Here is a 27935-nt window from a genome sequence, read left to right as displayed (position 1 = left end):
TTAGCAATCTTAAGGTACAAATTTTTTTCTCCTCTTTCATTTTTCTAAGCAAAAGAGTTTAGACGAACACCCTTAAACAAATGAAAGGAATGCAACAAAGTTTTCAATGCATTGATATTTTTTAAACATAATTTGATTTAAAATCCATCACTAAATTTTAAGCAGATATTTCAAAAACTGATACGAAAGAAAAATATAATGAATCGAAAATATAACTTATTTTAATCTAATACACTTCAAAAGAAATATGAAAAATCACAAAAGAAATCACGAAAAATTTCTTGATTTCCATTAAATACTTAGATTAAATTTCTCCACAGCTGCCAATCAAGCATTTTACTCGTAATTTGCTAATTAGAATACAAAACATTTAAGCAAAAAAAATTTACTGATTAAAAAAAAAATTTTCCTTTTGTTTTGTATATGCAATTTTAAAAACTATAAGACTAGATAGAGTATTCACAGAATGAATGTTTCCGTTTAGTGACTCTGCTGCCCATAAATTGGATTAGGATATTCAGAAACAGCTTCTTTGTAGATGGGATTTGTATGCTAAATAATGAAAAAAAGAAAAGATATAATCACATATTTGAAAGAAAAAATGGAACAAAAATGATATTTTTAACATTATCTGACAACCACAACATAATCATAAATATGCTGTTATTTTGAATATTATAGAATATACTGTGAATATTACAAAAATATTAAAAACTAAATTATTAAAAAATAACAAAAAAAGTGAACTAAAAATATTCTTTTTTGATAAACAGTTTAAAAAGATTTTTTTCATAATTTATACTGTAAATGATTAGAAAATAAACATTTAAAAATGCTTCTTTTTTTTAAAAGAAAAAAGAAAAAGAAAAGGTATTTATTTAAAAAATTATTTTAAAATTTAAAATCACTTAAATATATTAATATACCCCCTTGAAAAAAGGGAAACTTTAAAAAATTTAACCAGTTGAGAAGAATCCTAACAAAGTAAATATTTGTAATAGTAATAGTCATCAGAATTAAACCCATAAACACAGATAATTTTCGTGTAATTATTTTAATAAATTTTTCTTAAAAAATGGGTCAGAATAAAAAGACACTGCTTTTAAGAGATGGCAGCTTTTCTTTTTCACAGAAAAGGGCATATTTATAGAGATCAAAGGGCAGGCAGGGCGGGCTACCCTTCAAAAAACACTTAGGAAGAACACAGCTACCCTGTCAAGTAAAATGATTAATTCTATGTATTAATGTAGCACAAATAGTTTTTTTATTTTAGAGCACCGTATTTAGCTGACTTAAAGCAGCATATCATTATAACTTAAAAAAAGAAAATAATAAATAAAAATTGCACATGCGCATACTTGCAGGACTTTGGATATTACAAGAGATATTGATACAAAAGAAATTTGAATAATTGGGGTACAACTGCACTACATTTGTATTTAATTTATATGTTTATTACAGAATACTTGACATAAAAATTAATTAGACTTAACTTCTTTTTTTAACCTAATATGGTTTTATTCAATAATAAGTAACTTCCTTTCCTAAATATTATGAGTCATTTGTTACAAATAATTAAGTTAAATTAATTTCATTATTTAAATTTATGCCAAATTAAATAATAAAATGCTAGATAAATTCAAGGATGAAAACATGTAAAAGCAATATGAATAATTTTTCAATAGTTTTAAATTCAAATCTATTGTAAAATTATTTTCAGAAACTTAAAATCAAAATTAGTACTAAATAAAAGCTGCTAAATATTATCAATAAAGATATTAAAATAGCTTCTTATGAACGTAGCAAAATTATGTTTATTGTCAAAATATATCAACATAAGAAATAAAACTACTTTAAAGCTCAAATTCAAGTAAAGGAATTCAAGTAAAGGTAAAGGAAACATTCAGTGCTCAATGGTAAGACTCCTAAAACTTGATAAGACAGTTTCTCAGCTTTGACTCAGAGAAAGATATATTATTCTACGGGTTGAACTATTTTTATTTGTGCTTTTATAAGACAGTAATTTATTCCATCTGATTTTGGTAATTTTGTAACAAAGTTTGAATTTTAAAAAAAAATGAATACTCACATTGCCCCACTGAGTTTTATCTACTTCTTCAACGAATCTTTCAAAATCTCTTTTGTCTTTAAGATAAATAAGAAATCTTCCAATTAACAGAGCTATCAGGCCTATTAAAAATACACCAGCTGTTACACCAAGAGCAATCCATAATACTGGTTCTTTCGAAGGACAATCTGCAAAATAAATTACAAGTTTATTACCATTAAGACAAGTAAATGACTATAAATATAGGATGTCCAAAAAATGACATACTATTTCAAAACATCAATGAAAGAGCAACAATCTGAGGTTAAAAAGTAGATTTTTCTGAATTCTGCCTTGACAGTCGTTTTCAAAAAGTTTCAAAATTCTACACAAAGTTATATTTACTCAAATAATTTTAATAAAATTTTACAATATATTGATGTAATAAATTACTTCGTAAGGCCAGAACAAGACTAAACATTACTAAAAATTGGTGTTGCGAATTGCCTTAATGGTATATAAAGTTATTAAAAAAATGAATTTAATAATTATGGTTCAGATGTAAGTTTAAAAATATGAATTCACAGCCAAATTATGCCAACATTAGTGAAGGAAAATTAATTTCAAGACTAAATATAGCTCCTTCGTGATTAGTGCTATTTTGTCATTTGTGGAGATTCCCATGATGTGTGCTTCATTACACAGGGAACCCCTCTATTATGTTATTAGTCTATAAATAATTCTGTTTTGTTGTGAATAGTAAAATAACCTTTTTTCTTATGCAGAAAACATTCTAGAAATGCACATACCATAAAAAATTAAAAAAACAATGACACTTAACATTTATTTACCTTTGGTATCTAAGACTCTAATCATAGGTTTATTATTATCATCATAACTATAAACAAATGAGAATGAACAGTCTTCTTCATCCTTAAAAATACATTTTCTCTCATTTTGAAGAATTTCTGAAAAATAAAGTACTTTTTTAAAAAAATGTTTAATTAAAAAGACAGTCATTTTCAATCATACATTCTAAAGACCCATAGCTTAGTATATGCTTCAAGTTTTAGTGGTCAATTTTTATTTTTTTAGTCTCATAATAAAAAACTAATTAAAATTCATTTGTAAAATATGATTTAGTTTGGACTTAGTCATATCAGAATATAATTATTATAGGCAAAAATAAATTTCAAAAATAGCAATATAATATTAGCTATTTTTTAATCTTTTTAATTAAATTTCTAACAAATTCGTTTTAATCACAGATTTTGACATTAAAACAATATAGGAATTTAAAAAAGCACACATTTTAATGGATTTTTTTGGACTTAGAGGATAGTAATTTCAATTTGTACTAATATTAGTTTCTGCAATAGTAGAAAAATTTAATTCAGCACTGCTATTTAACTTTCCCTTTATTTTTGTCAAAAATAGCTTAATCTTCATAATCACAAATATGAATGATTCAGAACATGTGGATTCAGTACAAAAAAAAAAACATGAAATTTTCACATTCAAGCTGCATCTAAGTATGCACAAACTTTAATAAATTTTTAGCTGTTAATTTTTAATTTTTTTAATGGCAAAATTACAATATTTAACTAAAATTACCCCAGCGCCAATACAATTTTTGATCTTATTGCTGTAATAAATAAATAAGAGCCAATAAAAGATAGACAATTCAGTACCTTTTCTGTATTAATAAAGTGTGTGCCAATTTCCATAATAAAACTTTTTACAATAACCTCCTATTTATCTGATTTAGAGCTTAAATTAAAACTCTTTTGAAGAGATGATGAGAAAAATTAAAATACAGTTTAATTTATGTTCCTCTTGATTGCATTAAAATTGAGTTATTAGTTATATTCATATTTTAATTTAAGCTACAGAAATGTAATGAAAAGAAACCATTAATTTTAAGCATGTTTAATTTTTTTAAGAGATATATATTATAACACTGCACATGCATTTTAACAAAGTTCAATTTTAATAAAGTTCAAGTTCATCTAAGTTCTTGTCGAAATACTGGTATTCAATTATCGATTATATGCTTACTTCTTCTTAATAAAAGTTTTTCGAACGATCTTTTTTAATACATTTTCAGTCGAGCCTTGATAATTTACACATGCATTTAATTAAAGTTATATTTCATTTAGGTTCTTGTTAAAATACTTGTATTCAATTATTGATAATAGGCTTAATTCTTTTTATGAAAAGTTTTAAGAAAGATCCTTTTGAAAACATTTACAGTCAAACCTTGATGGTTTAAAAATGTATAATTCATTTATTTATTAAATATTTTAAAAACTTGATGGAAAAAAAAATTCTTTTAAAACTTTCTACACTGCTCATGTTAAAAAAAATTGTTGATGAAATGTGTTATATTTTTTATACTTAGTTATTTTTTTGCTCTTCCCTTATTAACTTGAATTTGTTTCCCCAAACACAATTAAAATAAATCTTTTTAAAAAAAAACATACTTAAAAACAAAAATTTTTTAAAAATAGAAAAGCTTTTTAAAAATATGGTAGGAAAACTCAACTTTAACTTTAAATTATAGGGATGTAATGACAACAGACATAGAAATGAATATTAAACTTCTATTGACTCTTCTAGAAGAGAGATTAAAACTTTTATTATACAATGTTCATCCATCCTTCCTGTCTTTTTATTCTCAAAGGTTCGAGATGGGGTGATATGGCTTTAACAAAATAACAAATTAGCTGCAAAAGTATTCGTTTCCGACTATAAACTTCACCATTTGAGGTGGCTAATTTCTGTGATTTTTCTTGAACTTTACCTATTATTATTTCTCCCGTGTCACTCTATAGATCTTGACAACCAACTAAGAGCAGGACACAATACAGATTTTAGTTTAGTACTCTGGGTAATCAAAAAGTATCAATATATCCCATTAGAAACACCCATTTGTGACATAAAAGTTAATGAGTTCATAACATTTATTATTGTATGAATGAATTTAATGTCAATAAAGTTTATTTAACCTCCAAGATCTTCCACTGGTGTAGACAAAAATGTACAGTTAAAGCATTCCTCATCTGACAACAGTCCAGTTCCAAATGTTTGACACTGTACACAGTCACGAAATTCAGTGCATCTACCCTCACATGTCTGGAACTGAAATTTTACACATCATAAGCATGTTGTATAAAATTCAAGCAAAATACACAGCAGCATCGGAATGTGCTCAGAAAATATATACAGTTGAAAAGAGTAAAAATTAAATAACAAATATAGCATTTTTTTAAACAAAAAAAGCCAACTACATAGCTATCAACACAGAAAAAAATATACAGCAGATATTGCAAAGTAATAGAAATTTTATGCTGACTATTGTGTACATAAAATATTTCACAAAGAGAATTTTAGGGATTTTCTTAATAACGACCATGTATAACAATAAAAGGTAGTAAAATGCAAATACTCTATTATACTAATTTCTATAACTTTAAATTGAAAACATTATTTTTTGTTTCTGATAGACCACTAAACTCAATGAAAGGTGAATACTGTGTAGGGAGAAAATCTGAGATACAGTTTCCTACAGTTTGGTAACAAGGTAATACAGTTTTGAAAAGCTGTTTAATCGTGATTCACATCAAACGTGTTTATTGAAAAAATTACTAGCCTACAAAAATATATTTTTTAGTATTTTATTTAAAAAAATTATTTTTTTTTTACTTTGAAAAAATTATAAAATGTAGGCGTATTCCATAATTTTTTCATAATGTAGGAATATAGGCACACATTTCTAGAATTTTAAATTGGATGCAATTCACTCTGTTTTCGATAGACCATAGAACTCAATGAAAAGTGAAATGCTGTGTAGAGAGAAAATGTGAAATACAGTTTCCCATAGTTTGATGACAAGGTAATATAGTTTTGTAAAGCTGTTTAATCTTAACTAACATGAAACAGATGTGTTTCATGCCTTCAAACGTATGCACGCCAAATTAGGGGTAGACTGGTTCAGAATAGATGTGAATAAAACATGTACATATAAACATTCTATTTTAGTTATATAGATAATTACAATGCAAAGATATTTCGATAATTTTTTCTTCCATAAATGAAATAATTTCATTAAACGTATTAAAAAATTTCTACTTAAAAAAAAAGAGATTTATAGCCCTTTAAAATATATATTTTATACAAACAATATTAACCAAAACAACATTTTTACATTAAATTTATTTTCATAGCAAAAAAATGAAACTATATGAATAACTCACACTGCAGTCACCACAGAATGGTCCTCCAAAATGTCCTCTTTCATCATCTCTGTAACACTGACATTCACCACAAACGCAATCTCCTCTTCCACTACAAAATCTACCAGTTTCTATGTCAGCAGGTGCTATGCATGTATCATTTCTGGCTTTGCACTCACAGGCAGGACCGGTCCAGCCTTGATTACAAATGCACTCGCCACAACATCTTCCACGATCTTCTCCACCACACACAAGTCCATTGGAATCTCTTTCACACGAAAAAGTGTCACATTCACAAAATGCGCCATAGATTTTTGACTCACTACTCTGAAATAAAAACGAAAAATATTTATAACAAGTAATATTAAAAAAAAAAAGTTTAAAGTAAATAGATCAACAAAGAAAATTTTATTTTTGCTACTTTTTATTAAATAATTGAAAAAAATTTCTCCCACATAAAACTAAAATTAATGAATTTAATTTAATTAATTAAATTTAATGAATTTAATTTAATGAATTTAATTTAATGAATTTAATTTAATGAATTTAATTTAATTAATTTAATTTAATTAATAAATTTAATTTAATTAATGAATTAATATTTGAAAAAACTGTATTAATATCATCTATTACAAGTTTAAAAAAATGTATTTGAACTAGAATAAATGAATAAAAAATATTTTATTAATGATTGAAAATTTGAAAAGATATATAAATATATATTGTAAAAGTGTGAACTAATAGTAGGAATAGAAAAGTATCGGACAACTATAAAAGTATAAATCTGGTGACGTGGACCACACATGCTACCACATAATGTTCTTTATTGAATTTATCTAACAAATATAAAATAACTAAATATTTAAATGTGCGCAATAAACTATTTTTTTTTTGTTCAAACAGAGCTATAAGTTAGAAATTGTCACTGATGTTATCTTTAAAATACGTGAAAAACTTAATCACTTATAGTAAAATTTAAAACAATGAGTAATGCTTAACCAGTCAGACTATTCCATTTTGTTTTTCGCTCATCCCTATTTAATTAATGAATTAATATTTAAAAGAACTGTATTAACATCAAGTGTCATCCACTGCAATATTAAAAAAAAATATATTTGAACTTGAGTGGATAAATAAAAAGCAATTTATCAACAATTGAAAATTTGAACAAGATATAGGGAGAGTGCGAACTAGTAGGAATTGAATAGATAGATATACACAGCAGTACCAATTTTTAAAATACAAAAATTGAAAACAAAAATTAAAAACAAAAGTTGGAATAACATCAGAATTAATAGATAATTTAGACTAAACAATAGAATAAAAGAACAAGGATAAAAGTGAAAGGAGTAAAATAAAAATAAGGATATATTATGATACTTGAGATTTGAGACAAAACTAAATGCGGACTGAGATAGTTTTTGTGTAACAAAAATAAGACAAGTTGAGGCCCTTATTCGTAACAAGAAAAATAGAACTGCCTGGAACACTTTATGTAACAAGCAAATATACAGCAACTAATTTGTAATAAAATTAAAAGTCATACATTTTAGAGATTTTTTTTCCATTTTAAGATTAAGAGAAAAATTAATGAATTAATTACTTCATTAATCACTAGTGGAAGTTTATGGTCTGTAAATCTACTATACCTGTTTGGAGCAATACATGGAAGTAATAGCATATTGTGCACATGCTTATTTTATTTTCTTCATAGATTCAAACGAGAAATTCTATTCTGGTCAACAATAAAGTTCTTTTTACAGAGTGGTCATAAATACTTTTAAAAATTTCCAGACTAATTTTATAAAAATTCCATGTTTTTTTTTTTTTTTAATCAATGACATAAATTTTTCAGTTATACCTTCATCTTATAAAATATATTGTACTTAACTATTTATACTTGCTATTAGAATTTTATTTATTTAAAAAAAAATATTAGAAGACCAATTTTTAAGTACCACAGGCTAGTTTATTTTTTAATGTAGCTTGAATTTAATTTAATTCATTTTCCCAGATTTTTTGGTTATTCCAATTAAATTTCCTGATTTTCCAGATTAATAAAATTCCTTGACATTTTCTTGATTTTTACAGATTAGTAAAATTCTTTGATCTATCCATATTTTCCCTGTTCTGTGGGCACCCTGTTTTTTCGCGAGAAAAATGTTTGATTTGAAAATTTTTTGTGCTGTTAATCAGCACTTAAGAACAACAAGGAATTTTAACAGACGGTATAAAATATTTTAGTTCAACTTTCTTTTAGTCTCATCAGTAGAGTATTTCACAATCGATTACGCTAATGATTGGGAATTATTTTAGATAGCATTTATTAATATATTTTATTTACTTTTTCCATTTTTAATTATCAATTCGTAAAGTACTTACAGGCCCAGCATAGCAGTCACATACACCACAAACACAATCACCTCTTCCAGAACATACAAGACTTTCATCATTCCTACAATAGATATAAAAAAAACAGAATTTATTACTTTTCTCGACAACATTAACAGTAGTTTTACGAAAACAGAAAGTAGAGCGAAAATAAGAAATGACTAAGTAAATAAAAAATAGCAAATAGCAGAAAAATGGCTTTTAATATACATTATATCAGTTTACTTTAATACGCATTACAAGTCAAAACTTTTAAATGCATATTTCTTACAAATAAACCAGTATTGTTAAAAACTTTAATTGAACACACTAAGAAAATTAAATCTAGCACAGAAAAGCAGGCATGAAACATCAGATCCATTTGAAGTGTTTACAGTTTTTAACTCATCTTTAAAAAAAGAATAAATAAAAAATTAAATAGAAAACGAGAGAGAGAAGAGCTATGCTAAAGTTATATTGATTTCACAAGCTCTAATAACATTTTATTCATCAATTTTAAATATATAATTTCCTTTATATAATTCAATATTATTGAATTAAGTAACAAAACATAGTTTTACAATAGAACCCCTGTTCAAACCTTAATGATTCCTCCGTAATAATTGCTTCCTTGGCATTATACAGTTTTTTCAGCAAAAGTTGAAATTATTCTGTTAAAATTTATGTAATACACAGAATTTCAGTTGCTCACTCTTGTGCCCTCATCCCACGTCGAAAGATTTCCTTTATGATTCTTTACAACCTATTAAATTGCTTAATAATTTTGCTAAGCGATCGTTTTTTAAAATAACATTTAAAATTAAAGGTACATTGTTATAACAAAATTTAAAAAATGTTATTTTTGCTTACATTAAATATGATTTGCATGTATCCCATTGTGCATGAAACTGATCCTTAAGTTCTCAATCATATAATGAATCTCTTGAATTGTAATTTAATAATAATAAATAAATGAAATTTGCACCAAAAAACAATAATTGTAAAACGGTTAATAAGTTTTGATACTGATTTAAATAAGTTTATTTAAAAAAGTAGCATAAAAATTAAATTTTAATAAAGAAACAATTTCAGTTTCAAACTCTTAATTTAGAAGCACTAAAGATCAAAAACATAATTTCATGCTAATGACAACCAAAAGATATAAAAGTTGATGTCAGAAAACTTGATTTTGAGATGAAAATGCATCGACGACAATGGAAAATTATGTTAGACCATTATGTTTCGATGTTATAGAGAAAACAATTATAATATGTAGTGACCATAACTAAAAAATTTGAATTGAACATGTTTGTGGCAAAAAAGAAACCTTTTCACTCTAAGTGGTACTAATTGCTTAGTTGCAATTACATAAAAAGAGATGTTTGAAAATATGCATTAATTAACAACATTTGTATTCAAAGTTTAATGCTCAGAAAATAAGGCTAAGAGATGCTAGTTTACAATAAAATGGAGGGAAAAAAGTAAGTATGAAACAACTTGCTTATTCTATATTTATTTATCTATTTATATTAAAAAATGCGAGTTATTAATAAATGTAACAAAATACATACATCTTGCAAGATGAAAGTTTAGATTCCTTGTCTGCTTCATCACCTTGACATTCGCATTTGCGACCAAAAAAGTTGGTATCACAGTTACATATCCCACACTCATAAGTGCCGGAGAAGCTGCACTCAGGACTTATTTCTTGCTGTGTTAAAAAAATTTTTTTTTAATAAAATCAAAATTAATACTTACTAACCAATAGTTTATATTAAAAAAACTTAATATGAACTAAAGGGAACAATGGCTTCCTGTAATATTGGGACTAAATAAAGTGCCACTTGTTATTGTCCAATGAAACATATTTGGCCCAGGCAGGTTTGAGCAACTTTTTGAAGAAAAAAATTCAAAGTAAATCTCTTTGAATTTCATTCAATATGTACTTTAATTTAATAATATGAAAAGCTCAATAATATGTTAGAGCAACAATGAATCTTATATGATAGGAATCACTTTCCCCCTGTTTTGTACTATTATTAAATTTTGTTACATTTGCCCATTACAGGTTTGAATATCCTATTTTTATCCAGAAATAATCCAGATTAAATTTATATATCAACCTTGAGATAATGCAGTAAAAGATATAATATACTTAAAAATTGCACTAAGTTTACAAGCTGCAAAGGAGTTCCTTTATTGTGGAAAGTATTTTCAATAATTATAAACAAAAACAATCAAGTGTAATAGCACTTGCAAACACAGCAGTTAATCATAGTAACATAAGATCACAAAATAAAGGTATTTCCAAATAAGACCTTCTTAAAAAATATAGGCTATTCCATATAATTTAGGTTAAATGTGGGAAATTATGAGGAAAAAAATAAGGAGCCCACAAAAGTAAAAATCGTCACACATATATTTTACAATAGATAAATTATGAAATGTGATAAAAATTCAAATATAACAATCATAAAAAAGTTTAACAAAATAGCATTCATTATAACGACTTGCTGATTGAAACTAGTTGAATTCCAATTTTATGATTAGACCAGTTATAGGAAATAAAAGGCAGTTAATAAAAAATAAAAAGTCAATTGTCAAACCTCATTTTCAGGCTTTTCACAGTCACATTCACACTTCAAATCTACATCTAGCTGCACATATTCACTTAAACCAACTGGTGATATTTGAATTTTGTTAGTCCATAAACTTGAATTCTTTGGGCATTTTAAGAGCTCTACTTCAACATTGAATTCAACCTTTAAAATAAAAGCATTAAATTAGTGAAAACATTATTTCAATGTTCAATCAAGAAAAACATTTGTTTGTTAACTTATTAGACTAGAGAAATTTAACACAATAGGGTTTATAAAGCTGTATGCTGCATGCTAGTTAGTTAATTCAAACAAAGAAAATTAATAAAAGATGGAATAAAATTTTTAATATTTTTTTCTCTTAAACTTTCAAAAAAAAAATAATAATAGTAATGTAAAGTATGTAAAAAATTTAACCCTAACCCACTCCTAAGGTAACTGATAACCAGGTGAAACATATCAAAAATATTTTAATTTAAAAAAGAACAAAATAAAATTTTAAAACTACAAAAGTAAAATCTTAAGTTTAGCATGCCAATAAAGAAAGCTGAAAGAGACTACTCCCACAAACTAGTAAAAGAGACACTAATGGGAAAATTCTAGCAAAAATTATCTATAAAGATGGGAAAACAATGGGCAACGTTTTGTAATAACCAGCACAAGATATTCTTATAACACAATCAGCATCTGAACTAATTTTTTTCTTTATACTTTAAAGAGTTAATGATCATATCTTTTAAGTTTTTCTTTTTTGTCAAAAATGCTTTAAATAACTGACAACTTTCAGAAATGGGCTAACTTGGGTAAATACTTTTTCTTCATTACACTACTTTGCAATCAAAATAATAAGAATAAATGGTTTCCTATGCAGACCATATATTAAATGCAACTTTTTATGCTTTAGACCATAAAAGGTTTAAAATGTAGCATTTTTTAAAGTCTTTCTTGAAACAAAACTGGAATTTTCTCCTTAATTTTAAGATTTACTCAGACAGTTAACTCCTTTTCACTCAGGAATGAGAGAGCAATAAAATACACAATATATTTATTTATAAAAATTGAAAAAAAACTAAGAAACTTACAGTAGTTCCAACACGCAAGCCTTCACACAAGTTAGTATCTTTAACTTCATCACTAAAAGAGGAAGAAAAAAAAGTTATAAAATTATTTACCTAATTACAAAGAATAAATTTTAAAAAAGAAAATTTGGATAAACAGTACTAATGTATAAATATTTGTTCTAAACACTGAAAATTTTATAATTAAATTTAAAAATAAAAGCATGACTTAAAATTTTAAAACTATATTAGTAACATGTAAGTTTATTTTCTGAGACTCTTGAAACATTTTCATTTAATAAAGCTAATTATTTCATCACTATAATTATTTATAATATTAACCTTATTATAAATTAAGTAACCTATATTTTAATCCTTTATGTAACAATGAGAGCTTTAAGCCCCGCTAATATTATTTTCATATAGTATTAAAATAGAACAAAATATTGCAAATTTGGTTGGTAAGTAGGAATTTTATTTATGTCGCACTAGAGTTGCACAGCAGGCTATTGGCGATGGTCTGGGAAACATCCCAGTAGATGATCCGAAGGAATGCCATCACAATTTAGATCCTCTGTAAAGGGGAAGGGTCCTTCACTTGGGTAGCCTAACGATCTGCGTGTGAAGTCAAGCACTTAATGAGGACCAATACCGCGCACCCTCGGTCAATACGTATGCTTGACTTTGGTGTTCTACTGTTAACCGTTTCTTTACGATCAGTCCAATGCAAATTATGAACTTGGAACCAAATTAGAAATTGAATATCATCTAGAGAACTTTTCAATTTTTGATATTTTGTTTGACAACACCTTTTGTGATTCCAAAATTCTCCGTTTTTTATCTCGATGCAAGTAAGTCTTCCATATTTTTTTTTATTGATTCATTAACATTTTCAACCAGCTATAAAACAAAGTATTAAATATTTAATTAAAAAATTTTAATGTGTTTAGTCACTAACTTCAAAATTTTATGAAAAATTAAAGAATATATTTAATATTAAAAAAAAATATTTATCAGTATATATATCTATATATTTATCAGTATATAAAAATATTTATCAAATATAAAATCGAAAGACAAAAAAGTTCCTCGCATTTTTGATAATTTTTTAATTATTTGGTAAACAAAGAGATAGTAGAAAATGACCAAAAAAAATTTTTTTGATAAAAACTTAAGTAATACAATTTATGTATAATTTAAATTTTTTTAAAAAACTCAAAACCTTAAACAGAGAGCAAAACACATTAGACATATTACAATAAATTTAATAAAATCAAAATAAAATAAGACTTTTTATACTTTCAAATTTCAGTGCAATACAGAAAACTATTATCTGTTAGTTATCCCTAAAGCATACACAAAATAATTCTCACAATAATGAAGCAAATTATATTTATGTAAATAAAAATAAAAACAAAATTAAAGTTGGCATTGTTATACAATAACAATGCAAAAAGTCAATTTCATCACTAAAAAAATAAATCTGGTGTTGTAAATTTTACTTATTAATTTAAATTAACTATTTTTTATTTAGCTTACCCAAGACAGTTTGATGAGTAAGTTATCTTCAAATAATCAGGAGCATTATCTTTCAATTCAATTTTAGATTGAATTTTCTGCAAAAATAAATTAAACAAAATATAAATATTAAAAAAATTAATTCCAAGGACAAAAAAAATAATAAAATCTTACTATAAAAAAATTATTGAGGTAATAACATTTTCAATCATTCTTATTAGACTTGGTAATTTCAGTCATTAGCATCAAATTGATAAAAGTTAAAATTCCTCTAACTTTTTCCTATTCAGATTTATAATTTTTAACAGCTGTTATATTTATTACTTTTTGCAATTTTTAATTATTTAATTAATAGAAATCTATTAATAAATAAGATTAACAGATTATGAATTATGATTATGAAAATATTTATTGTATTTTTATATTTTTAAGTATTTAAGTAATATAAGTAATATTCAAAAATAAAAAATTTTGTAACATGACATTTCATATTAAACATTTTCAGAACACAAAAGTTTTAAAATGCAATACAACTGCAAAAGTTTAGCATGCTTCTTTTTACTTATCAATAAAACTATATATGACTTTTAATACATTTTGTTCTGAAAAAGAATGAATTTCATAACAATATATATAAAATTAGCTGTTAAGATAGGAAAAAACTGAAGCAAAAATCATAAAACAAATTTTCAGAAAAATAAAAAAAAATGATCAAATTATTAACAAACAGTACCATATTATAAAAACTGCATTTCACATTTTGACAAAATTATTAAGCAAAATGAACAGCATTGTTTTCATAATTCATAATTAACAGTCGTTTGTGTTCACAATGCATTTTAATTAAAAACAATTATTAGAATCAGAACATAAATCCTTAAGATTGGTGAGTTCATAATTGAAAGAATGAATATTTTTTTTACATATATACATCTTAAATAAATAATTTCAACCTTTGAAAAAATAGAGATGATTAAAAATTATTCTAAAGAGTGAACAAGACATCTGTTCCCTATAACATAAACAATAATAAAAAAAGAAAGAAAAAGAAACATCAACGTCATTTTAAGTTCCACTTACAAAATTCTACATACATACAGAATTATTTAATAACTCGAAAAACTTTCAAAAACACCATAATTGACTTGGAATAGCATAGCAACTAATAAAAGAAATGAGCTATGAACAAAAATTATGTGAAAAAAAAATACAATTAATTTTATAAACTAAGTGATAATATATTAATAACACAAGCCCCAACGAAAAGCAATTATAAAGATACTTACATCATACTGTTTGTGTATTAAATTAACTATATTGGAAGCATCACTTTCTAGTTTCTCTGCATAAGTACCTTCAACAACATTACACAAACGCTGATACAAGGGTAATTTTGTATCAGGAACAGCAAATATAATCAAAACCTTGTTCTCAATTATTTTGGTATTTATTTGACTTAGAGATGGGTAATCCTGAAAAAGAAAATCATAAATAAAGGAATCGATAACTACTCTAAAATGAATATTAATATGAGAATAATATTATTTATTACTTGATAAATGCTCTCAGTATAGTACCCATCTTCATCTAAATGGCAATGCCCATCATTTGGTTTTACAATTCCACCAAGCTGAAATACAATATAATATTGAAATTTATTTTTTTCTATACAATTTATTTAAATTTTAAAAAAAAACACTGAATATTAAATCAAACTCACACGCTGAAATTAACAGTTGCTAAACTGTCACATTACGAAAATTTAAGATCAAAATGCAAATTTAAAGAAACAAAAACAGTTGAAGCGATAAAATTAAATATAGAAAATTAAAGTCTTAATTTCAAAGATTAAAAATATCTAAACCTTACTATTAACACTATTAAGAAGGAGAAGAAAAATGATCTATCTATCTATCTGGATTACTCCAAAATAAATGTGAGCAAGGTAATAATATTTCACTGGATAATTTAAAGTTTGTAATTAATAAGGATGATATTTAATTATAAAATTTTAATGATTTTAGAAAATTACTAGCATTTATTTTAAGAAAAAAAATAAAAACATTTTGCTGGTTTGAACATGGTAAAAATATAAATTTAGTTAACAAAGAACTTTATATATATATATATATATATATATATATATATATATATATATATATATATATATATATATATATATATATAAAATGAAAGAAAGGAGAGAGATAAAGAAAATATAATAAGAATCCAGATATTTTTTGTTTTAAAGAAGATTGAAAAGTGACTGCCTTTCAAGATTAATAAAATTAAAGATTTCACGTAATTTAAAAATTTCACGATTTATTTTACTTAACTACTAAACTTTAACAATTCATACAATCCAAATATATTGCAAATTCATACAATCGAAATCAATTTATTATCATATTCCTATAAATCAAAATACATAAATAATATAATTTCTACAATATGTTAATGTGCATTTTGATAAATGTACTTTAAAATAAAACAATACCAAAATAATAAATGTTAATTAGAAAAACTAACGATTTCAAATATTTGGTTATATAATTGAATAAAAAAAATTACATTATAAAATTTGTTTTAATCAGAAAACATTTAACTAGCAAAAATAGGCAACTATTTATTATTAGTTATTCTAAATATTTTTTTAAAATCAATTTATACCTATTTTTAATATCAAACTTAGGTCATAAAGAACACAGCAATTTTAGAATTACGAAAAGATATAACATATGTGAAATACAATATAATCAATTAACAGAATATTAACAATAAGATGCTCAATAAAATATAGAAAGATGCGTTTATAGCAGTTTTAAAAAGAAAATATATAAATGATAGAATTTCATAACTCAAAATAATTTACATACATCAAATAAATAAGCTTATAAGCAGAGAAATAAAAGAATATTTTACTTGTTATAATAAGACAATAAGATTATGTGAATGATTTTTGATTGATTTTTCTTTCTTTTTAGGGCATTTTTGCCTTTTTCAATGACCAGAATAAAAATTGGAAATAAAATTTAGCTTTTTGTATTCTTAATAAATTAATTAAACATTCATATTACAAATGTTTAGCACTTAAAATTTCTTCATTAAATTACTCACTTACGTACAATATTTATATTATATAGTTACACATTAAATAAATATTATAAAGCTTTTATTTCAATAAACTTTTACATCAATTATCTTTTAGCAAATGCTAACAATTCTGATATATATTAACTAATTTTTCATATTTAATAAATGAAAAGTATATTGAAACGAATATAAAAATCCATTAAATATCAGCTAACATAAATAATCATTTTAATTGAGTTTCTTTTTCTATTTTAATTATATTTCTCCTATATTTAGATAAATAATTACTAAGGGGAAAAAATTATACAAAGCATTTGCGTTTTTTAAATCACTCTCAAATATAAAAATTAACCAATCCAAAATGTAAAAAAAATTACTCACCCTCTAATATTTATGCAGAAGATAGAAAGCTCATGAAGAAAAAAAAGACAGCTATAGAAACATATATAAAGAGAGAAAACTCACATAAGTTTTGCACATGAAGATCACACACAAAGATCATAAAATAATTAAAAGAAATGCAAAGAATATCTAAAGCAAAAGTAACAAGAGCAAACCACCATGCAGTAGTATAAGAAAAAATTTAAAGAAACGAGCACTACTAGTACAAGTAAAATTTAATAAAATGATTTATTCAACATAAATTTTCTTTTTTTTTAATAGAAGTAATGACTACATGAAAAATAATTAAAACTATACTAACTTTACCATCACCAGCATAATGGAAAATTCCATTAGTAGCAAATAATATTATTTTTCTAGAACGATCATTCCACCTAATCTTCTCCTGGAAAGGTAAAATGATAAAATTAGGTAAAAATTATATTCATTAACAATTTATTATTTTTTAAAAAAAATTATTTTTTTCAATTAGTGTAAAAAATCACTTTTTATCTTTTAAACAAAAATTTTTTTTTGGAAAACAATAAACTAACTTTATATTTTTCTAAATATTCATTAACAATATGCACACTAATAAAAAAATTATACTGAACTGAAATAAACTGAACTAACCTTACAGGCAATGACTTGCATTACAGCATCAAAACCTCCCTCTGCATTATCCAAATTACCAGACAAATTTGCAGCAGAAACTTCTTGCTAAAATTGTAAGATTTATCAAAGTTGGTTGAATAATACTGATATATGAGAGCCAAAAAAGGCTATATTACACCAAATAAAAATGCTATCATGCCATAATTTAAAGAAAAATAAAGCATTATAAAATAAGCCGGGTGGAAAATAAATGTAACAAAATCAAAAAATCTGAAGAAAATAGATATTCTGAGAGAAGATTTAAGAAATATATATTTTTAAAAAAAAAGGATTTTAAATAATAAATAAGCTGTAACATAAAAAAAAAATTAGAAAGAAAGTATTTATCTTTTAATAAAAATTAATTTATTCATATGCTAGGACAGAATTCTCTAGAAGGATTGTAGATAGTTGGTACTAATATTATGCAGTGAAACCTCCAGGAAAGACCACCTCCGTGTAGCTTTCTCTATTTGACTTCCTCTAGCAACCTCTATTTGCAACCACTTTTGAGAGGCACGGAAATTTTTGCATTGACTTAGTGTTGAAGAAAACCTTTGGGAGAGACCATCAAAACCAACTTGAGCAACACACCTCCTCTCAATTTTTAAAGCCAACTAATTTTTATGATATAAAATTAAATGCAAACTTAAACAAAAAACACAATTGTTTATTTATTTCAAATAGTTTAATCATTCATAATTGGTTAATTTATTTTCACACACTGTTATAGTCATTTTCATTGATGATAAATTTTATTCATCAATCCCATTTTCATGGCGCCAACAAAAGCGGTATTTATGCACCAAGAAAACGACACTGACTAAAATGAAAATGTCTTGAGAAAAATCATGTACCTTCGATATCATTTTGAAGTCAGTGAAGATAACGCGAAGGAGCATCCAACCTCCATTAACGTGCATTTTACTGTGGAACAGAGAGTTGTCAATCTCAGGAGGTTTCACAGTACTAATATTGGCTAATGATAAACTTAAAAACAAGTTGGAAAACATGATCCGAAATATGAATTGTCTCATTAGTTTAAAAAAAAAAGAAAACCAAGGTTTATTAATTTACCATAATGTTAATAAATCTCAGTAGAAAAATTAGTTTTTTTTAAGCATTAATAAACATTTATTTAAATAGAAATTTGATACCATATTAAAACATTAGTAATTATTTGTCAATAAAAATTAATTGAAAGTTTATAACAGGTATCATTATGGAACATTGTTCAACAACTCATATATCATTTTAAAATATTGTAAATCACAACACATTAAAAGTGCTAATGAACTTAGTAAATGCTTAAAAATACTTAGTCCTTATAATAATGTAAAGTGCTTTGATATAAAGTATTTATAAGCACTTAGTAAAGTCTATTAATAAAATAAAACTTACAGTAAAAAGTGTTACATTGTCATTCAAAGACAAATGATTTCGAAAACCATAAGGAGAATTACAATATTCTTCTCTGCATGGATTAACAAGCCTGAAAAAAAAAATAAGATCTTATCTTAAAAAAAATAAGATAAATATCTCAAGACAGAAGAGAATAATAATTAAATTATTTACTAATTTTTCAAATAGAAAAACTAATTACCTTTCAGGTACCATGTCAACATATGGCATCACAACTTTATCAATAAAAGAACCAAATCCAAGCCTAAAGTTCCTAGTTACAGTCTTCATATTATCAGCTGTAAACAATAAATTCAAATAAAATGCCAAAAAAAAGTTAAAAATCTAAAATTTGGTAATTAAACTTTGGTAAAAAAAATACAAAATAATTAAGTATATAAATTTATTACTATAAATAAATATAATAAAAAATATTAATTAATTATAGAGAATAATGGCTTAAATAACAGAGCAAAATGCAGAACATTAAAAAATTCAAATGGTGCTAAAAATTAAGTCTGATTTTAAAAAAAAGTAATAAAATAATAGATAGAAACAAAATAAAAGGATGAAAAATCAGTGAGATACCTAGGTTTATATAACTCGAAGAGAGCAAATAGATATAATTCATAGGTATTTTTAGGCATATTTCAATAGCAATTACGAATATATTTTATATATAGGTATATTTCAAAGGCAATTTTTATAATTATAAATCATTAAAGCAATATTTATAATTATAAGACTAAATTTCCATTATTATGTGCTAATTTAAAAATTAACACATAACTATAAAAATTGAAATGGAAAACAATTTCAAACTAGCAATGTTTCAAAAACTAAATAAATGCAGTTACACAATGTATATAGAATTGATGAAAAGATAAGAAAATAATTTATGCCTAATCATCATAACTTTTAAAATCCAATCAATTCTTCCAAATCAATGAAATCTAAATAGCAATAAGACTAACTGAAATATAAAAATTTATTACTGAACAAAAAAAAAAAAAAAAAAAAAAAAAAAAAAACTGCAATATACATATTTATAACTTAAAAAACAAAAAATACATACAATAGAAAATTATATTAACCATTGCTTTGGTTAACTCAAATGTTACTAGATATTGTAATTACATTGCCAAAAACATAAATTTGCAATAAACTAGTTTGTTTCAGCAGGTTACAAAAAATACATTCAAATATTTAAAAAATATTAGCAGGTAAATTTCTGAAAGAGAAAAAAAAAATGTGTTCTAACCATCACTTCATAAATCTAAGCTGAATCTCTATGCATGTGCGACTAATATTTTCAATTAACATTCAACATTTTTACTAGATAATTAATATATATATTTTCAAAATTATTTAATATCAAAACAAAGCTAAAGTTAATAAAAATAATTCTTGTCTTCTAAGAATTAAAACTTATTTTTCGAATAATAATAATTTTTAAATACAATTACTTCTTTTTTTAAAAAAAAGAAAGAAAAAAAAGAGAGAAAGGAATGAAGGAAAGAAATGGAGGAGGAAAGTACTGCCTTACTAAGACAAAATGATGAAGTGAAATAGGGAATGATTGATTGATCTGATGAAGTAACAAGTTCAAACAACAATTCATCATAAGAAATGTTAACCTTATACCAATGTTAGGAAACTAAGCATCTTTCCTTGTTACAACTTTAATGCAATACATTCTTTTTTAACACTGATAAAAGTTAGAATTAAAAATAATTATAATAGCCAATCTCAAAAAGACTATATGATTATTTTTGAAAATTCATTTTTGATACTGGATTACACAAAAAAAACCTTTAAAGATGCATCTTATTTTTACATTTAATGTGATATACTAATACAATGGAAACTAATTCAGCATTTCCTCACTGTTGTAGGTGAAGTGAATTATGTTTTTTTCATAGAAAGCTAATTTGTCGAACAGGACAGAGAGCTATAGAGAGAAATATTTTATTACCATGCATAGATTATTACCAACATGGATTTTACGAAATAATATGACTTTCATGATAACTGTTGCATAATTAATTAAGTATTTTACATATAATGAATTTTAAGGATTTTTACTGTCATCAAAATACAAAAAATTTATTACAATAATAACTGAAAATGATCTGCTATATTTTCCAGTTAAAATTAATATTAAATGAACTTGAAATGATTTTTATAATGTTAATTTGTTTTGAATAGTAATAGACAAGTAATTTATTATTAGTAGTTAAAAGATTTTTTAATTAATTTACAAAGGGTGATCTGAATAAACTATATACTATAAAAGAGGTTCGCCTCATTATATATTAGTAATACTTATTTAAATATTCAAGCAAGCTATAAATTGAGTAAAAATTTTATTTTAATATGAAATTAAGGAAACTTACTCATTTTTGGAGAATTTCCCTAAATGTACAAAAAGCAGAAGAATTTTTACTAAACCAGTTAACCAGGAGAAACTGGCAAAATCCAGAAGTTTACTAGTAAATCTGGTAGAGTTGGCAACTATGTTTTATTTACATGACAGAAAAATAGTTTGTTTTTTACAAGAAATCAAAAAAAATTTAAAAAATTACAAAAGAAACATTTAATAAAAAGGCATAAATGAATGAGGATATTCTTATTAAAACTACATTGTGTCCCAAATAGTTTCCAAGCTTTTGTTATAACTTTCTTAATCAAGATATATGGCATACATCTTGAGTGTGACAATCTTCTGCATTAAAAAGCTATGGGAGTAGTTTTACTGACGGCAGCACACGGCAAAGTGCATTGTGCAATGCATATTTATAGGACAAGGGCAATTAACTACGCAGTATATATGCCCACGTCAGGCAAGGGCTTAGAATATGGTATACACAGTTGCACAAAATTTAACACAGATAACAATTAAAAATTATAATAATAATATACCAATGGTGTATGAAAGCTTAGCTAACATCTCCTTGTGCTTTTTCATGGAAAAAGTGAGATCCATCAAATAGTACAAGTCCACTGGATAATCTTCAGCCTGCCTGAACTTAACAGTTAACTTTGCAGGATCCCCTAAATGAAAACAGGAAAGGTTATAACAGGAAAGGAAAGGTTATAAATAAAATTGAGGTATTTATATGTTCAAAATATTTTTTATAATGTTGCCTACCAGGTCGCAAAGAAAGCTTTAATTTTTGTGGTTTTAATTGAATAGCAGAACCTGCAGCTGCTCCTGCATCACTTAGAGGTTCATTCTTAAAAAGTAATAACAAAAATGAGAAAATATAATACAAAATAATATAATATAATATAAAGGAAAATATAATATAAACATCTGATTTTTTCTTATAACCAAATTTTTTTCACACTATTTTGTTGAACTTGCTCAAGTAGCATTTATTCATAACTACTCATTGTCAAAATCCAATTGCAAAGCTTTCTGACAATTACTATGCACTTTACAGCTAAATTTAGAAAATTGATATTAAATTTATTTTAAACACTAGGAGTATTTACAGTTGAAGTGCATAGCAAATTTTACCTTAATCCTCTTTACAAAAAAAAAAATAGAAATAAATAAATGAACTAATTTTAAGCAGAGATCTTCCCTAAAAATAAAACAGGGCATGGTGATTTTTCAAAAACATAAGCACCTGGAGGACACTAATTATGCTCATCATATCAACTACATCTAGCTAGATTAGTGTGCTTTAAAACAAATTAAAAATGATCTAAACATGAGAAATAATATTCTATATTAACTTAGCCTAAAAATAATTTGCCGTTGATATGGTATCCCGAATTTCCGAATTTCTGCTATTGCAATCTCTTTTCTTCAAATAAAAAAGGACCATTTTTTTTCTAATTAAAACTACTCCATAACATAGCCAACAAAATCATATGATTTCACACAACATTCTCAAGAATAAACTTTTTGGTTTGAACAAATATGAAGCGAGGGGTACAGAATATGCCTGATCTTATGATGAAAGTTTGAGGGAATTTCAAGTAAACTAAAGTAAATTATAGATCAAATTTTTTTTTAAAAAAAAATAATAATAATTGTTAAAAAAAATGTGTTGCTTTAAAAAAATTTTAGTTATCAGCTTGAATTCCTTAAATTTATGAGTGATACTATAAATTTAATTGCATAAACTGTTACTATTTCAATACATTTTGATTTCTACTATTTTTAACACATACATTAGATTATACAAAAATAATGTAAAATAAAATTAATTTCTCTATAAAGGAAAAAAATATCAAAAATTTTAATAAATTAACATTTTAAGTTTTCAACAAAAAATAAACAAGTAATTTTACCTCTAAAACTTCAGATTCTGTGATTGGGTTTACAATATTTTCTTTTGAGCATCCTTGCTCTATTAGATTATCCATTTGAGCGCATCTTGGTGCTCCTCTTGGGTACACCTAAATAAAGCATTAATATTTTTTAATAAAAAACAGATCACATTCAGTATAAATAGTTCTATACTGAATGCTTAACAACACTAAATAATAGTATAATTGAAGAAGAAAAAACTGCATACTTTAAAAAAACAAGTTTATAAACCTATTAATTTATAAAGTAGATGAACGATTTGCAAAACAAATTATGTTTTAGTTAAACATGCACAAATACAGTGCAGTAAAAAAGTTACATTTGAAATATTTTTTGACTTGAAATAATAAAATTTTTACCTACTAAGATACAATTTTCATGGTTTGAGAAAATTTGAGATATTCTAAACAATTAATATTTACAATAATGAAAGTTATGAATTCAAACACAAAAACCTATTTTCTCTGAATTATGAAAATTTGATCAAAATATCCAGAAATAACCATCAAATTTTAGAAAATATGGTCCCACTAATTTAGAGAAAAAGAAACAAATTAAAAAGTTAAGGTAGAAAAAGTTCAATTATTTAGACATCAAAAATGAACTTTTTTGATGTATCTCTAGAATCTTAAAAAAAATTTAATATGTGAGAATTATTTTAAAGTAAATAAAAAATAATATAGAATTATTTTGTGGATAAAAACTTTTTGTCTGCGAGAACATCCATCAAAAGTAGACAAAGTATTAAACTGAATCTGGAGTTTTACTGTGCAAAATTTAAACAAATTCATGTAATTGAAATCAAACAATTGTTAAATAAAATATATCTGAAAGATGGAACTAAACACAAAGAGAGAGAGAGAAAAAAAAAACAGAAATTTTCAGAGAAGAATGTAAGTAGGAAAAATATTTATTAAAATATTACAGAAATTGTGTTTTGATATCCTTAAGAGTACTTTTACTGAAAAAATATTTTTTATGTAAGCAGATTTACAGGTAAGAAAGTTTGTCAAAATTTTTTACAAACTTTTGTGAATTTGTTTACTTGAGGCTACTAAAATTAGCATTTTAAGAACAAAATTTTAATTTTAAAAATAGCATTTTAAGCACAAAATTTATTTTTTAAGAAATAAAATAAAAAATATAATATAATCTATGAGTTTCAATGATTTTTCTTTAAATATCGCTTTTTTTTATGCGTGAAAAACATCAGGTAAACATGCTCATTATATTAAAGTAAAAAAGTTTTATGCCTAATCCAAATTGGTGGATTCAATTTGACTCTGTATTTACAGGAAATAAAAAATGTATTTAGCGAAAATGAAATATTATTAACACTTAAGAACCAAATATAATTTTTAATTTATCAGATTTTCAAAGAGTGACCTGTTTATGGAAGCCCTTAAGAGAGGGTATCTTGAGTCTAAAAGTTAGCCATTAAGGAAACAAAGTTAACAACAATAAAAAGAAATTTTATAAAATGCAGTTATGTAATAATGTAAATAGTTCAGCTAAAAAAAATTTATTAAGTGCCAGTGTTTCCATCATAGAAAAAAAATGGGTGAGAGTTTCTCACCCTTTCTCAAAAACAGGGTGAGATTTCAAAAAGTTAAGTGAGATTTCTAAAAACTAAAAAAACACAAAAACTCTTGAAAAAAAAATCATTTCTTTAATTATAATACATTATAACGTCTTCTATTTTTAAAAGTATTGAATATTTTTGGTGCATCATAGAAGATTTTGCCTTTACAAGGTATTTGTCCATCTTACATAAGTGCATAAAAAATTTGAACGTCTTACATGAAGAAACCTTACCTACGGTAACCACGTGGTTGCAGAGAAATGTGTTCTGAAAGGGGTTCCGTGGTTGTGTTCTGTTGTTCGAAAAGTTTTTGAACAATACTGGTAAATAGGGAAGCTAAATAATGGGGCAGATGTTGAAAATAATGTAAGATCCAGGAAGAAAAGTGAAACGGATTTTATTCTAAATGGCGTAATTCGAAGCTTTTTCCAAAATGCGAGAAATTGGCGAATTTTGAAATTGATTAATAGAATGCGCGAATTTCTCGCGGCAATCATTTTTTATTGCAAGAAAAGAAAAAAATATGCGAGATTCTCGCGTTCTCGCGCTGCAGTGAAAACACTGAGTGCTGAACTAAAGAGAATAAGCAAAAGTAATATGAATCTACAAACAATCTTCATGTTCTATACCAATGAATTTAAAGTGTCACTTATAAGAAAAAAAATTATTACAAGTTACTATTTGCAGAAAAATCATAATATAGCAAACATACAATGTTAATAAAAGTAAAGTTTTTACTTTTTCAGAGCACCAAGCACAGTTATGAGAAGCTAAGCAAGCACCACAGGTCAGACGAGATGAACAAGGAGTAGCATCTTCACAGACTACAACTAAAATATTCATAAAATCAGATTAACATGTTTTCATTGCATAAATCTATAACTTAATGCGAAAACAATCAATATGAAAGTTTCTTGAAATGTTACGGTTAAAAAAAAAAAGAGCCAAAAATAATTTTATTCAATCAGCAAGTAAAAGTTAGGAAAGATTTCTGTATCATGATCTGCGGCAAAATAATTACCAAGTCTCATGTCCCCTGATGAAGTGCTGCTCTGTAAACACACAACTTTATTTAAATTTTGTTTAAATTATATTTAAATTATTTTTAAGTAAATTTATATTATTACTAGTTTATATGATTTGAATTTGGTTTTAGCTGCCTTGTGCGCTGTTCCAATTTGAATTTGAATTAATGTAGTTATGGTTATTTTTATTTTTCTACCTCCTGTTTAATTAATTTCACTTAAGAATTTGAATTTACGTTTGCAAGTCTCATCTACTTCTGACAGGGGCCCCGTGAAAAAGTTTTAAAAAAAAACACACATGGAGAGCAACTTGAAAGGTATAACTTGTAGCTACCCACAGGCAAACTACTACATGATTTTATTTTTCAAAAATTAGACATTGAAATTGGTGAGACAGATCACAATATGGAAAAATCCCACAATATTAAACTTTAAAGTAATGAATTGAAAATCAATTTCATTAACTCTATATTAAAAATATTACAATGAAATTATCTGGTAAAATATAGTTTCTTAAAAATTTTGAATCACATTTAACATTTTAAAATCTTCTGGTTATCCTTGCATTAAACCATTTATATCAACAATGTATAAAAAGTGCAATGTAATAATGAATTATAATTTAAAAAATAAATAATTACCAGTAATGAGCACATGTAGAATTAATAGAGCCAAATTCATGATGAACAAACAATCTGCAAATAAAAATATTTCTAATATCATAACAAGAAAGATTTGAGACGACAAAAAGGATTTTTTTTTTAAACAAAGACATTACAGTTCTACCTATCCATACAATTTTTTTATAATGCGTCTTTAACAAAAAATTTAATTCCCCTCACTAGGTACAATATTCAATATATTAAACATAAAAACAGTAGTACTCTAAGCAAGGTAAGAATTAAATTCAGAGAGCTACACCCATAAATTTTGTATGATAAATTATTATTCATCAAACTAAGATGTCAAGTATTACGCGCGCTGTCGAAAAACTCAAATACTACATATTTTTTGAGATAAGTGTTTGCGGTTTAGCTTCCTTCCTTCAAAGTCCTTTCTCAATGAAACAAAGACAGATAATCATTGTATTTTGGAAAGGAGTTGGAAAAAACACTTAAGATCGAATTTCAAGGAGTAAATATTCATACCTCAAAAAAATAGGAGGTTTCTTTTACAAGTGCAGCAAAGATTAGCAGAAATAAAACTCAAAAGATTCATAAATTTAGTAGTTTTCCGGCAAAGCTATTTATTGGTTTTTGTTTGTTGTTTTCAAAGATAAAGAATACAAGACTTTAATCCGTTGTAGTTCGTAAAAGCTGAATTAGTTTGCGTACAACATAAGCGAAAAAGAACTTGAAAATTGCAAATATTTCTGAGTTTATTTCATTAGAAGTCCCTATCTTCCAATGCAAATAATCCCTAAAAAAACTTTGTTCTTCCTTTTTCCCTTTTCTTTTTATCTATATCGTTAAAGCTTTCATTAATCGATGATATCGATATCTTATTTAGTTTCGATTTATATTTTTCTTATCGATAGACCTAGCTTTCCTCCATGTTATGTTTGATAGTAAAGTTGCAATTTATAAAAAAGTAATAAGTCATGTCATGCGAAGAATAGAAATTGATGTAGTAAGAGTTATTAATATTTTT

The 27935-nt window shown here is 25.0% G+C and overlaps 2 protein-coding genes across 3 annotated transcripts in view; one reads left to right on the top strand and one right to left on the bottom strand.

The window, feature by feature from the left end:
- Positions 1-39: 39 nt before the first annotated feature.
- LOC107436165 (integrin beta-PS) lies at positions 40-27755 on the bottom strand. 2 transcript variants are annotated; one of them, XM_087169003.1, is made up of 22 exons: positions 27434-27755; positions 26927-26980; positions 25999-26090; positions 23660-23767; positions 22506-22590; positions 22277-22408; positions 19557-19653; positions 19355-19445; positions 17933-18019; positions 17622-17705; positions 15378-15455; positions 15112-15297; positions 13847-13923; positions 12332-12383; positions 11259-11414; positions 10224-10363; positions 8665-8737; positions 6304-6609; positions 5056-5188; positions 2899-3015; positions 2090-2256; positions 40-552 (listed from the first exon to the last, which is right to left on the bottom strand). In XM_087169003.1, the coding sequence occupies exons 2-22, from the start codon at positions 26964-26966 to the stop codon at positions 481-483; spliced, it is 2373 nt and encodes a 790-aa protein (XP_087025129.1). In that variant the 5' UTR covers positions 26967-26980; positions 27434-27755; the 3' UTR covers positions 40-480. The 2 variants fall into 2 exon arrangements, with proteins under 2 accessions (XP_087025129.1, XP_087025130.1); XM_087169004.1 differs by lacking the exon at positions 27434-27755 and adding an exon at positions 27064-27359.
- Positions 27721-27935, top strand: part of LOC107436164 (uncharacterized) — a 34248-nt gene continuing 34033 nt past the window's right edge. The window contains exon 1 of the mRNA XM_016047756.4: positions 27721-27914. The gene's annotated coding sequence lies outside the window, so the exon portion shown is untranslated. The remainder of the gene's footprint in view (positions 27915-27935) is intronic.

The sequence above is a fragment of the Parasteatoda tepidariorum genome, chromosome 8 (genome assembly GCF_982258835.1).
Source record: "Parasteatoda tepidariorum strain Cologne lab strain chromosome 8, Ptep-v5.0, whole genome shotgun sequence".
In the NCBI taxonomy this organism is placed as follows: domain Eukaryota; kingdom Metazoa; phylum Arthropoda; class Arachnida; order Araneae; family Theridiidae; genus Parasteatoda; species Parasteatoda tepidariorum.
Note: the sequence above shows the minus strand (reverse complement) of the source record. Positions and strands in the feature narration are given on the sequence as shown.